The sequence below is a fragment of the Xyrauchen texanus genome, chromosome 19, assembly GCF_025860055.1.
Source record: "Xyrauchen texanus isolate HMW12.3.18 chromosome 19, RBS_HiC_50CHRs, whole genome shotgun sequence".
NCBI classification, from domain to species: Eukaryota; Metazoa; Chordata; class Actinopteri; order Cypriniformes; family Catostomidae; genus Xyrauchen; species Xyrauchen texanus.
In genome coordinates, this window is record NC_068294.1 from 15,038,419 (window position 1) to 15,051,340 (window position 12,922).

At 46.4% G+C, this 12,922-nt stretch overlaps 1 protein-coding gene across 1 annotated transcript; it reads right to left on the reverse strand.

The window, feature by feature from the left end:
• Positions 1–259: 259 nt before the first annotated feature.
• Positions 260–12,853, reverse strand: rab33ba (RAB33B, member RAS oncogene family a). The gene is made up of 2 exons (XM_052149827.1): positions 12,393–12,853; positions 260–3,587 (listed from the first exon to the last, which is right to left on the reverse strand). Exons 1-2 carry the CDS (start codon positions 12,618–12,620, stop codon positions 3,096–3,098), a joined length of 720 nt encoding a protein of 239 aa, XP_052005787.1. The 5' UTR covers positions 12,621–12,853; the 3' UTR covers positions 260–3,095.
• Positions 12,854–12,922: the final 69 nt, after the last annotated feature.

The following is a 12,922-nucleotide window of genomic DNA, read 5'->3' on the forward strand; positions in this document are numbered from 1 at the left end:
GGAATATTTCATTAAGACAAAAATAATAATAATAATGGTGTCAATCTTTTTTGCTATGTAATTTGAAAGTGAATTTTAAACAAATTTCAACAATCTAGATAATCATTATGCCAATCCCAAATTGGAATTATTGTCAGACATCATTTCATGCACTCCTTTAGCAAAGAGCTGTGGGCCAGAACTTAATATCACACAAATCAGCTCTAAGTATATTGGATTGTCCAGAACAATAAAGACAAAATACCACTCTGATGGATTTCAAAGATTTAATGCTTTTCTTTTAACAAAACCACAACAACCATGATTTCTTGTTTACCCCTTTGATTACAGTGGATTGATGGTTGATAATGTTTTGTCCCTTAAAATTATCACTCTACCTCACCAAGACTGAAGACGGGTTTTATCAGCAAAATGATTAGGAAAGCTATATGATTTGCATGCTTGTGTTCTGGCATTGCAAGGTGCTATTTTCTCAACTATTGACCCCTGATAACATGAATTGGCTCATATCTTTTGGTTGAAAAGATGCATAATGATCTTTTAACTGAGAATAATAAATAGTAATCAAATTTAGCACTTACACATCTGAATGAAATGCCACATATTGTCTGCATGCAACTCGGAAGTTTCATTATCATTGTTTTACAGATTTTGAGAAAATTATGTTTTTGTGTTATCTGAAAGAGAAAATAACAGAAGTCAAGTTTGAAAGACACTTGAAATTGTACTTTTGGTGACTAGACAATTCAGTATTATCAAGCAAGTGAACTCAGAGCCACAGATGGTTTATAATGACCACTCCAGAATGAAGTAGAATAAAAAAATCATTACCACAGTGGCCTGTTGATATATCAAAACTGATCCACTTCATGATGCTTCTGGCACTGAAAGTAATATTCTGGGTTCAATACAAGTTAAACTCAGTCGATAGCATTTATGGCATATTGTTGATTAGCACAAATAATTATAATGACTCGTCCCTCCTTTTCTTTAACAAAAGCAAAAATCAAAGTTACAGTGAGGCACTTACAATGGAAGTGAATGGGGCCAATTTTTAGAGGGTTTAAAAGCAGAAATGTGAAGCTTAATTTTATAAACTCACATTAAATCATCTGTTAAAACATTTTATTTGAGCTGTACATATTACAGTAATTTTAGGGTTTGTTGACATTACATTATCATGGTACATGGTATGCACTAACATAGCGCTTTTTTAACCTTAGTGGTTTTCAAAGTGCTTTACACTGCCTCTCATTCACCCATTCACACACACTCACACACCAATGATAGCAAAGCTACCATGCAATGAGCTAGCCTGCCATTGGGAGCAACTTGGGGTTCAGTGTCTTGGCATATGGAGTCATGTGGGCTTGGAATCAAACCACCAACCCTGCAATTAGTGGTCGACCCTCTTAATCACACTAAAATCATTTTTACACTCACACTGTTGTGACTGTACTTTTGAAACAGTGAGTATTTTAACATTTAGATTGGCCCCATTCACTTCCACTGAAGATGTTTCACTGTAACCCAAATTTTTGCATCTTTTTTTATTTTTAAGAAAGAGTGACCAGAAATGCTTGTTGTAATGAACTTCATGCCACAAATGCAGTTGATTGAGCTCAACTTGTTTTGAGAACAGAATATTCCTTTAATACAATGGGATAATTCTGTCAAGTATAACAGAAAGTGCCCAAAATCATAACATTTGGCACAAACAGGTTACATTTCTTTAGTACACCTTTAACACTTTACACTTAAATATTTCAGAGCCATCATGAACCACATAAAATTCCTCAAGAATCACATACTTCTACTATTTAATTTGACTTTAATTGTAATTTATATGCCTCTCCAAACAAATAAAACCAGTGGTACCTGAGGCTTCTTTGATGCAAAACAAAGGACCTGCTGTGGTTAAATTAAAGATATAAAGGAATACTCCTCTACTGGACTGAATTCTGTATAGCATGACAAATATGGCCACATGGGAATAAATATTTCCATCAGCAACTGTGAAGTACTGTATATTTGTATTGATAGATTACAGTGAATTAGAGACACTAGAACTGTCGGAGCAATGCCATGCACAGTGCAGATGCCATGTATAAAACAAGGAAAATGCATATTTGTCAAATAATCTGAGATATACATTACACAAACGTATTATTTGGCCTGCAAGGTATACTGTGATATTTCTGCCGTACTGCATACCACACCTGATTGAGTACACTGAAGTAAACAGCATTAGAGAAGTCTTGTCCCTTTTTACCAGAAGTCGTTTTAACAGCTGGCTTTTACAAATCCACAATTATGAACAGATTAACAGTAAGGATTTGATAACATGAATAACTCACTTGTTTTAACAGTAAATATTGTTCAGCTGAATGACTGCTAAAAGAAAAAAAAATAATAAATACTGGCATTGGACTAGGACTGTCTTTACGAAGGAAAGGATATCAGCTTTTAAACTCATCTCTTGTTTAACTCTATTAGCATCACTAATAACAAATAATATGCATTTCTGAGAGTGTGAGCTGGTTTGCTGTTTCACTTGAGAGAACTGAAAACATTCACAGGAAGTGCCTGTTTGTGTGGTGTGAGATAGATGGAGAGAGCAAACCAGATTTGGTATCTAATTTTGGTGGGGAAACGGTTCCATATATGTGATGAAAAAGGAAATGTTTTATTTATGGCGATTTCACCCTATACTTCCCCTTTGGAACCACTTTCCTGACTAAATCTAGTAGGCAAATTTGTTCATCTGTGTGTGGCAGTGGTGGTGGGGAGGTATATGAGCTGAACAGAGGCTGATGTACAGTGGTCTGAAGCTAGGATACATAAGGTGGGTGGACCTACATGCATGTAAAAATGTCTTGAGCCATTGAGACAAATTCCTTGTGCTCTTTCATTTTAAAATAATGGCCAGATTCTGCACATCTGATAAAAACAGGAAACTTGATGATGATTAAAGTCTCCCTTAATAACATGTATCTTAATTTGATCAATCCTGAAGCCTCTGTGCATCCTCTCCTTTGTTAGCCCCACCCTGTAAAACGATGAATCATTCTCTTTCTTGCACAGGCTCCCCTTCATTAGCTCCTCCAGCAGCCACAACCCCAGGCTCCTCCATCCTCCTCTTCCTTCCTTCTTAGAGTGACAATATCTCCAGATCCACTAGGTGGCTGGCTTAACACCAGCGGTTTCTGAGATTTCAGCTTGTGCGCCACAGTCATAAAAATTGCCTCAACGTGGTCACTATTATTCCGACTGCCTTCATCGTTTCCAAAGGGGTTCTTGGCTGAGGTCTCAAACATAGGCATTGAGTGGGCATCAGCAAACTGCTGTGCTACGTCAGTGCTTACTTGAGTGGCATGGCGCAGGTCACATTTATTGCCAACCAGGATTCTGGGCACCTCTTGACCCAGGGCATGCTGACGGCACTCCTCGATCCACGACGGAAGGCTGCGGAAACTGGCAACATTTGTGACATCATAGACAAACACAACAGCATGGACGTTACGGTAGTAGTGCTGAACCATGCTTTTACGGAAGCGCTCCTGACCTGCAGTGTCCCACAACTGGACCTGGTGTACAGCAATAGGAGAAAGGGGAGAGTGAAACTTAAAAGACCCAATAATTTAAAGCTTATTATTATAAACTCAATCAACAGCATGTGTGGCATAATATGGATTACCCCCAAAAAACAATTTCCCTCATTTTCTTTAAAATTGCAGACATCTGGGTTACAGTGATTACGTTTAAATGGACACCAGAAAGCGGCGTTCCCAATAACATGCACTGTATAATCATCATTCTCATTACTCCCATATAAATGCTTTGGTCAGTTAGCGGCTTTCTCCAAAGCAATGTTATTTCCCTGTGGCGCTTGTGTAAATAACAAACATGACAACAGAGGAATTCACTTTTTGGGAGTTCCTCCATTGCAGAGTTGTTGCGGTGTTTGATTCCATCACAACCTGCAGTGGAACTGCGCTTCAATAGTGGGATTTTCCTCTTACTCAAAACCTGAAGATTCCTCCAACATACCAGCAGATACAGTTGAAGTCAGTAGTTTACATACACCTTAGCCAAATACATTTAAACTCAGTTTTTCACAATTCCTGACATTTAATCATAGAAAACATTTCCTGTCTTAGGTCAGTTAGGATCACTATTTTAAGAATGTGAAATGTCAGAATAATAGTAGAGAATTATTTATTTATGCTTTTATTTCTTTCATCACATTCTCAGTATGTCAAAAGTTTACAAACACTTTGTTAGTATTTGGTAGCATTGCCTTTAAATTGTTTAACTTGGGTCAAAGGTTTTTGGGTAGCCTTCCAAAAGCTTCTCACAACAAGTTGCTGGAATTTTGGGCCATTCCTCCAGACAGAACTGGTTTGTAGGCCTCCTTGATCGCACACGCTTTTTCAGTTCTGCCCACAAATTTTCTATCGGATTGAGGTCAGGACTTTGTGATGTCACAACAATACCTTGACTTTGTTGTCCTTAAGCCATTTTGCTACAAATTTGGGGTTATACTTGGGGTTATTTTCCATTAGGAAGACCCATTTGCGACCAAGCTTTAACGTCATTGCTGATGTTGCTTCAATATATCCACACCATTTTCCTTCCTCATGATGCCATCCAATTTCTGAAGTGCACCAGTCCCTCCTGCAGCAAAGCACCCCCACAACATAATGCTGCCACCCTCATGCTTTACAGTTGGGATGGTGTTCTTAGCCTCCAAACCAAACGATGGTCATTATGGCCAAACAGTTACATTTTTGTTTCATTAGACCAGATGACATTTCTCCAAAAAGTAGTAAGATCTGTGTCTCCATGTGCACTTGCAAACTGTAATCTGGCTTTATTATGGCAGTTTTGGAGCAGTGGCTTCTTCCTTGCTGAGCACCCTTTCAGGTTATGTCGATTTAGGACTCTATAGGTCTTGGCTGATTTCTTTTGGTTTTCCCAAGATGTCAAGCAAAAAAGAGTTTGAAGGTAGGCCTTAAAATACATCCACAGGTACACCTCCAATTCAGTAAACCTCCAAACAGAAGCTAATTGGATAATTGTCTAAAGGCTTGACATCATTTTCTGGAATTTTCCAAACTGCTTAAAGGCACAGTTAACTTAGTGTATGTAAACTTCTGACACACTGGAATTGTGATATTGTCAACATTGTAAAACGTATCGGTTACCTAACGTAACCTCGGTTCTCTCTAGATGAGGGAACGAGTATTGCGTAAGCTTACGCTACGGGAAAGATTCATCTTTTCTGAGATATTGAAGCCAAAAAATTATCCTTAATTTTTGTATCCATTGTCAACGCAGTGCGGCAGCTGCAGACCTTGAGCGGGCTATCTAGCGAGCTCATAGGTTGCTCTGCGGCAACTGCTGCAGCCTATAGACGAGCTTGGGCTGAACTCGCATCCAATGAGAGGCGTCCCGCGCTCACTGCATCAAAGCCCGCCAAAATGGGCGTGACTAGAGTGCATATAAGTGTAGTTCAGTAGGCTGGAACCCTGGTTTTCATTGACTGAAGCGAAAAGTCGCCGTGGCGCTGAAGCACGGCCGGCTACGCAATACTCGTTCCCTCATCTAGAGAGAACCGAGGTTACGTTAGGTAACCGATACGTTCTCTTACGAGAGGTTCTCTCGTATTGCGTAAGCTAGCTTACGCTACGGGAACCCATTGTCAACGCCGTCGCGCCAAGCATCCACTGTATGAGCCCCAGGGAATTAAGGGGGACCCGGGGAGCCCTTATGAGTGGGGAAATAATATTTGGCCGGCAAGAATGCGGGTCATTGATTGTGTAATACATAAGCACATAGTGGGAAGGGAACGACAGAGCGGCGGTGCCGGTCTGTGTGGAATGTGACCCATCAGTGCAGCTCACCAGGGAAGCTGTAGCGTATTAAACCGCTAGTAGTTTTGCCTGCAGAGCAGGCACTTCCATATTGTAAAATCTGACAAAGGTGGAGGGGGAAGTCCATCCCGCTGCCACACATATGTCGTGAACGGAAATCCCGCTGGACCATGCCCACGAGGATGCCATGCCTCTAGTGGAGTGAGCCCTAATGCCCAACGGGCATGGCAGGTCTTTTGACGCGTATGCAGCAGCAATAGCGTCCACTATCCATCTAGATAGTGTCTGTTTCGAGGCGGCGAGACCTTTGGTGCGCCCTCGAACGAAACAAAAAGCTGCTCAGAGCGTCTGAAAGCGGCGGAGCGCGCAGTATACAATCTCAGTGCTCTGACCGGGCAAAGGAGATTGGCGTCGCGTTCGCTATCGGGTGTTGGTAGCGCCGATAGGGAAATGACCTGTGCTCTGAAAAGAGTACCGATCACCTTGGGAACATAGCCGTGTCTAGGCTTTAAAATGACCTTGGAGTCACTTGGTCCAAACTCAAGACACACAGCGCTGACAGACAGCGCGTGAAGGTCTCCCACACGTTTGACTGATGACAGGGCAGTCAGAAAAACGGTTTTGAGTGAAAGGTATTTCAAATCCACGGATTGAAGTGGTTCGAAAGGGGGCTTTCATAGTTTCGAGAACTATAGAAAGATCCCAGATAGGAACCGATGGGGCGCTGGGGTTCATCCTTCTAGCTCCCCTGAGGAAGCGGATGACCAGCTCGTTTTTACCCCATGACTGGCCGTGCAGGGGTTCAGCGAACGCCACAGCGGCCGCCACATACACTTTGAGCGTGGATGGGGATCTGCCCTTATCCAGCAGCTCTTGTAGGAATACGAGCAGCGACGACACCCCACATGTCCGCGGGTCCAGGTCTCTGTCGGTGCACCATTTTGAGAACACAGACCATTTTGACGCATAGAGTCTTCTCGTGGAAGGGGCTCTAGTGTGTATGATGGTGTTTATTACTCCTTCTGGCAGAGCGACGGGTAGTCGTTGATCACCCACGCATGCAGCGCCCAGCTCTGGGTGGGGATGCCAGATTGTGCCGCGAGCTTGAGAGAGCAGATCTGCTCTCACTGGGATGGGCCACGGCGCTGTCAGTGACAGCTGCGTAAGCTCCGGAACCATGTCTGATTCTCCCAACGCGGGCTATGAGGAGCACCGAGTGACGCTGCTTCCTGATCCTCTGCATTACCTGTGGCAATAGCGAGACGGGAGGGAAGGCGTAAGCGGGCGCCTGGGCCAGTCCTGGGCCAGCCGTCCTCGCTCGAGAAAAATATTGGGCAGTGAGAGTTCTCTTTGGACGCAAAGAGGTCTATCTCTGCTCTGCCGAATAGGTGCCATAACGCCTGGACTGTTTGAGCGTGCAGGGACCATTCCCCTGGGGAATATTGTCTCTGGACAGTCTGTCCGGGCCGCCGCTCAGGTGGCCTGGCACGCGCGTCGCCCTCAGCGAGCGCAGGTGGCACTGGGACCAACTCAGTATGCGTTTCGTCAGATGGAAGAGGTTCCTGGATCTGACACCGCCCTGACGGTTTAGGTAGGATACCACAGATCTGTTGTCCGAACGGACCAGGACGTGGTGACCCTGAATGACCGGGAGAAAGCGACGCAGCCGTACTCGACCGCTATCATTTCCAGACAATTTATGTGAAGGAGCTTTTCCTGAACTGACCATAGGCCGAAAACCGGAGAGCCCTCGCGAGACCGCTCCCAACCCATGTTGGACGCTGCCGGTCGAGATGACTTTTCGGCGAGATACAGCTCCCATTGTCACTCCCCGCTGATACCATTCGGCCACTGTCCAGGGCTGCAGAGCTGATATACAGGTCTGAGTCACCTTGATGGGCTGGCGGCCTGTGGCCCAAGCCCAGCGAGACGCGCGGGTGTTTAGCCAATGCTGAAGCGGGCGATGTGCAGTAAACCCAGCTGAAGTACTGCTGCGGCTGAGGCCATGTAACCTAGCACTCTCTGGAATTTCTTCAGAGGCGTGAGGCTGTTCATCTGAAAAGATGCGGCTAGTCGCTGAACACGGCGCTGCTGTAGATAAGCGAGCCGTCATTGCCATGGAGTCTAGTTCTATTCCAAGGAAGGAAATTGTCTGACTGGGCTGTAGTGAGCTCTTGGTCCAATTGACTGCAAGACCCAAACTGTTCAGATGGCTGAGGAGAACTGCTCTGTGAGACAGACGCTCCATATGTGACTGTGCCATAATCAGCCAGTCGTCCAAATAGTTCAAAATTCGCAAACCCTGACTCCACAGGGGTGCGAAGCGCCGCATCCATGCACTTCGTGAAAGTACGGGTGCTAAGGACAGGCCGAACGGGAGGACGGTGTATTGATAAACCTGGCCGTCAGGCTGAATCTCAAGAATGGCCTGTGACGGGATTTATCTGAATCTGAAAGTATGCATCTTTCAGATCGAGAGAAATAAACCAGTCCCTCTGGCGCACATGCGCGAGGAGTTTCCTGATTGTAAGCATTTTGAACGGTCTTTTTGCAAGCACCTTGTTCAAAACCCTGAGATCTAATATGGGTCTGAGGCCGCCGTCTTTCTTGGGAACAAGAAAATAACGGCTGTAAAGCCCCGACTCGCTCAGAGAGGGTGGCACTTTCTCTATGGCCCTTTTGCACAGAAGGCTTGCTATTTCTGAACGAAGCATGCACGCTGCTTCCGTGTTCACAGTGGTTTCGAGCCAGCTCTGAAGCGAGGAGGGCGGCGATCGAACCGTAGCAAATAGCCCTGTTGTATTGTGCTTAACACCCACTTGGATATCCCTGGAATAGCTTCCCACGCTTTGAAGCGTAACGCTAGAGGGTGAATGGCCAATTCGCTCTGATTGCCGCACACAGAGCTGAACAAAATGTGTGAGCGCGTTTAGTGTGTTCATGCATGATTGCTCGCGAGACAGCATGAACAGGCTGTTTTGTGAGTGACTTCCGATTGGAATGAATGGGGAAAGAGTCACATCTGTTACGTGATGCGCAAGCATAGTCATGGGCACGGGACTTACACACAGAGGAATGTTTGCTGGCCGTGTAACAGAGCGGGCAGAGAATGGGCGCCGCGACGTATTCGTGGGCGCATTTATTGACTCTAGCGCTCGAGCGGTTCAGTAATCGCTTTATGTGAGCGTGCTCTGGTGGGGACACGAGACATGCAGTGCTTGTGTGCAGAAGTGAACACTGGATTGTGGGCACATTTTCTACACATAGGGCTGGTCGTGTGACAGAGCGGGCAGAGAATGGGCGCACAGACGCATTTGTGGGCGCCTTCATTGACTCTGACGCTCGAGCGGTTCAGTAACCGCTTTATGAGAGCGTGCTCTGATAGGGGCACGGGATGTGTTATGCTTGTGTGTAGGGGCTGAACACTGGGTTGTGGGCACATTTTCTACACATAAGACATGTTTGCTCTTTACAAGATTTATTTGGGTCGCCGTGAAAACGGGCGTTTGAGTGCAGGCAAGCGGGCAGTGCCACCGGCTTGTTGGCTGCTAAATTCACCACTGTAGTAGCCTGAGAGAAGGGGACTGACAGGGGCAAAGCTTTGACGGTGGTCCGGCCGCGGCGGACTGAGCCGTCGCTTGTTCAACAAAGTTAGGAAGACTTCGATTGCTCTGGTTTCAGCGTTACCTTAAATCGAGGCCCGCTGGGGCGGCGGTCTGCGGCGGCTGTCTGAGCGCTGATCGAGGGCGGCCGCCCTGTCGACGCTGAGAAGTCTGAGATTGTTGAGCTGGGCGCTGTGAAGAGGCTCGTGCAGGAGGCTGATCACGTGAGCGGCCTGCAGAGGAGCTAGCGCGACGAGGCAGAAAGAGATTCATGGCTTGTGTGGCTTTTGGACCTCTGAAAACCGGTCAATGATACCACTCACCGCGGAGCCGAAGAGACCGGATGGAGAGAGCGGTGCGTTGAGGAACGTAGAGCTCTGCTTCTCCCATGTCGGCTAGCGTTAACCACAGATGTCTCGGTCACAGTCAGCCGGCCATGCACTTCCCTATAGCTTGGGCTGCAGCTTTGGTAGCTGGAGGGCGAGGTCCGTAGCACTCCGTATGTCTGCAACCGCCTCTGGATGCCTACTTTCCTCATCCCACTCCCGCAGAAGGTCCGCTTGGAGGATCTGTAGGATGGCCATAGAGTGCAGAGCAGATGCAGCTTGGCCGGCGGCGGAATAGGCGCGGCCAACACAGGCGGAAGTTGTTCTGCAGGCCTTAGACGGGAGCACTGGTTTAGACCGCCATCTCGCGGAGGGCGGGCAAAGGTGTGCTGCTACCGCATCCTCGACCGGAGGGATGGAAGCGTAGCCCTTCTCAGTGGCGCCATCCACCGAAGCAAGAGAGGTGGAGACGTGGGATCGGACCCTGGCCGAGAAAGGCGTTCCATGATTTGGAAAGCTCGGCGTGGAGTTCCGGCAGGAAGGGAGCGGCCCGGGTAGCGGGTGCTGCGCAGCGGCGGCTCTGTAGAAAGCAGCCGTCAAGTTTGTTGGGTGCCTGCTCAAGTAGTTCCCCTTCGACTCCGGCGCGGGTCCTGCTGGATTCCTGGGCCGAGGAGGAAGCGTGTGAGCCTGACCACTCCTCGCTGTCCGAAGCCATGATGGAACAGCCCTTATCCTCCGCTTCTCCGTCCGAGATGGCAGCAGAGCAGCCGCTCAGCGGCAACTACGCGGGTGGGAGGGTGAAGGCGATGCTCGAGGGATGGGCTCCGGCGAGGCAATCGCTTCTACCATTGTTTCCGGCAGCCTTTGAGAGCGGCGCTTTTTTCTGCGCGGCTGAACGGAAGGCGGCGCGGCGGCTTCGGTCCTGAGCGCTTCGAGTCGAGCCCGCAGGGTCGACATCGGCAGCTCCTCGCAGAAATCGCATCCGCCATCGGCGAGGGCGAGCTCTGCATGCCCCAGTCCCAGGCAGAGAGCGCCAGATGATGTGGCGGTCTCCGGTGCTGAGAGGAGCGCGGCATGAGGCGCAAGTGGAGCGAGGCATCTTAAAAAGACGCTTCGTACTCTTTTGTGAAGTTCTTAAGAACTAGTTTGCTTTTAAAAGGATACGTCGCCGGATGGCGTAGCTCGCAGGACGGCTGAAGGTGGCGAAGACGACCGGCTTCTTCGGCGCTGTCCACGCTTGCTTGATGCCCCTCGAACGGCGACGCGGCTTCCAGTTCAGTGATGCGAAGAGCTTCGCTGAAGAGATGAAAATCAGGGTTCCAGCCTACGAACTACGCTTATATGCACTCTAGTCACGCCCATTTTGGCGGGCTTTGATGCAGTGAGCGCACGGACGCCTCTCATTGGATGCGAGTTCGCCCAAGCTCGTCTATAGGCTGCAGCAGTTGCCGCAGAGCAACCTATGAGCTCGCTAGATAGCCCGCTCAAGGTCTGCAGCTGCCGCACTGCGTTGACAATGGATACAAAAATTAAGGATAATTTTTTGGCTTCAATATCTCAGAAAAGATGAATCTTTCCCGTAGCGTAAGCTAGCTTACGCAATACGAGAGAACCTCTCGTAAGAGAACAATCTGTCTGTAAACAATTGCTGGAAAAATTACTTGTGTCATGAACAAAGTAGATGTCCTAAACAACTTGCCAAAACTATACTTCTATATTATGCGGTTACAAAAATAAATTTTACTGCTAAAGTGCATGTAAACATGGTAAGTGAGGCACCTACAATGGAAGTGAATGGGGCCAACCCATAAATGTTAAAATACTCACTACTTCAAAAGTATAGCCACAAGATGAAAACAATGTGTTAAAATTTTATTGTGATAAAATTGCTTACCCAACCTTTTATACTTCATTGCCACGACAATGTAATGCTGTAAACCCTGTAATCCCAAGCGATGATTTAAACAACTTTGAGCTCAAATAATACACAAGTTTTAACAAAATATTTAATTTAATGTAATGTTTAATTACATGTCAAATTTAATGTTTATTTTAATGTAATACGCTTCGGATTACTGCTTTTAAATTCTCCAAATACTGGCCCTATTCACTTCCACTGTAAGTACCTCACTGTGGTCTTGATTTTTGCTGTTTTTAAAGAGAAGGAGGGACAAGTCGAAACTAATTGTTGCGGTAATCAAAATTATGCCACAAATTGCATTGAATCCGGAATATTCCTTTAGTAGCTGTCAACGTTGGTATTTGTCCTTTGAGCACAGCAAGACAATGCGGGGTGTGTTAATGCATGAAAGACAAAAACAGACAGATATTATGTGCATGATGCAGCGAGTGTGCATTGGTGATTTAGTTTCAGTTTGTGCAGCAGTGATGCAGATACATTGGCTGCTATGATAGTGGATAGCTAGTAACGTCATATGGGAAGGAAAACAATCTGTCCCACCTCTGCAGAGAGCTGACAAGAGCATTGCCAATCATGCATTCAACTGTCCAGTGCATATATCTTCATATTGCCTTATTAATGCACGTTAACTGTACAACGCGCCATGTGAAAATATAGGAATCCTCACCTTGATTTTCTCGCCGTCTATTTCGACAATTTTCTCCCGAAAATCCACCCCTATAGTGGCCTCAGTCTTGTCTGGAAACTTGCCCGCACAGAATCTATAGGTGAGGCAGGTCTTGCCAACTCCGGAGTCTCCGATTACGATTATTTTAAAGATTCGAGTCCGTGGGGGAGGCAGCGAGGAACTAGTAAAAGATGAGCTGAATTCAAAAGAGGACTCGATATCTGCCATACTGTCTGCCTAGTGCCTATAGACACACAAGTGCCCAGTACGTGTCACTTTACCGGCTGACACACTGCAAACAAGTTAGACAGTGATTCAAAAACACACTTAACTTCTTAACTACTTCTCCTCAAACTTTTTTTTGCAAATCTCAAACATTCGGAAAGCGGAGAGCGTATGTGCCGAGTTGACTGCTAGAATCCACATATTGCTGATGCATTTCTGGCGGACTCCTCTTTCACTGTTTGGATCTGCAGCCACGTATGACGTTAACATGACTGTAATCTCGCGAGAAGTTATATTACACTGGG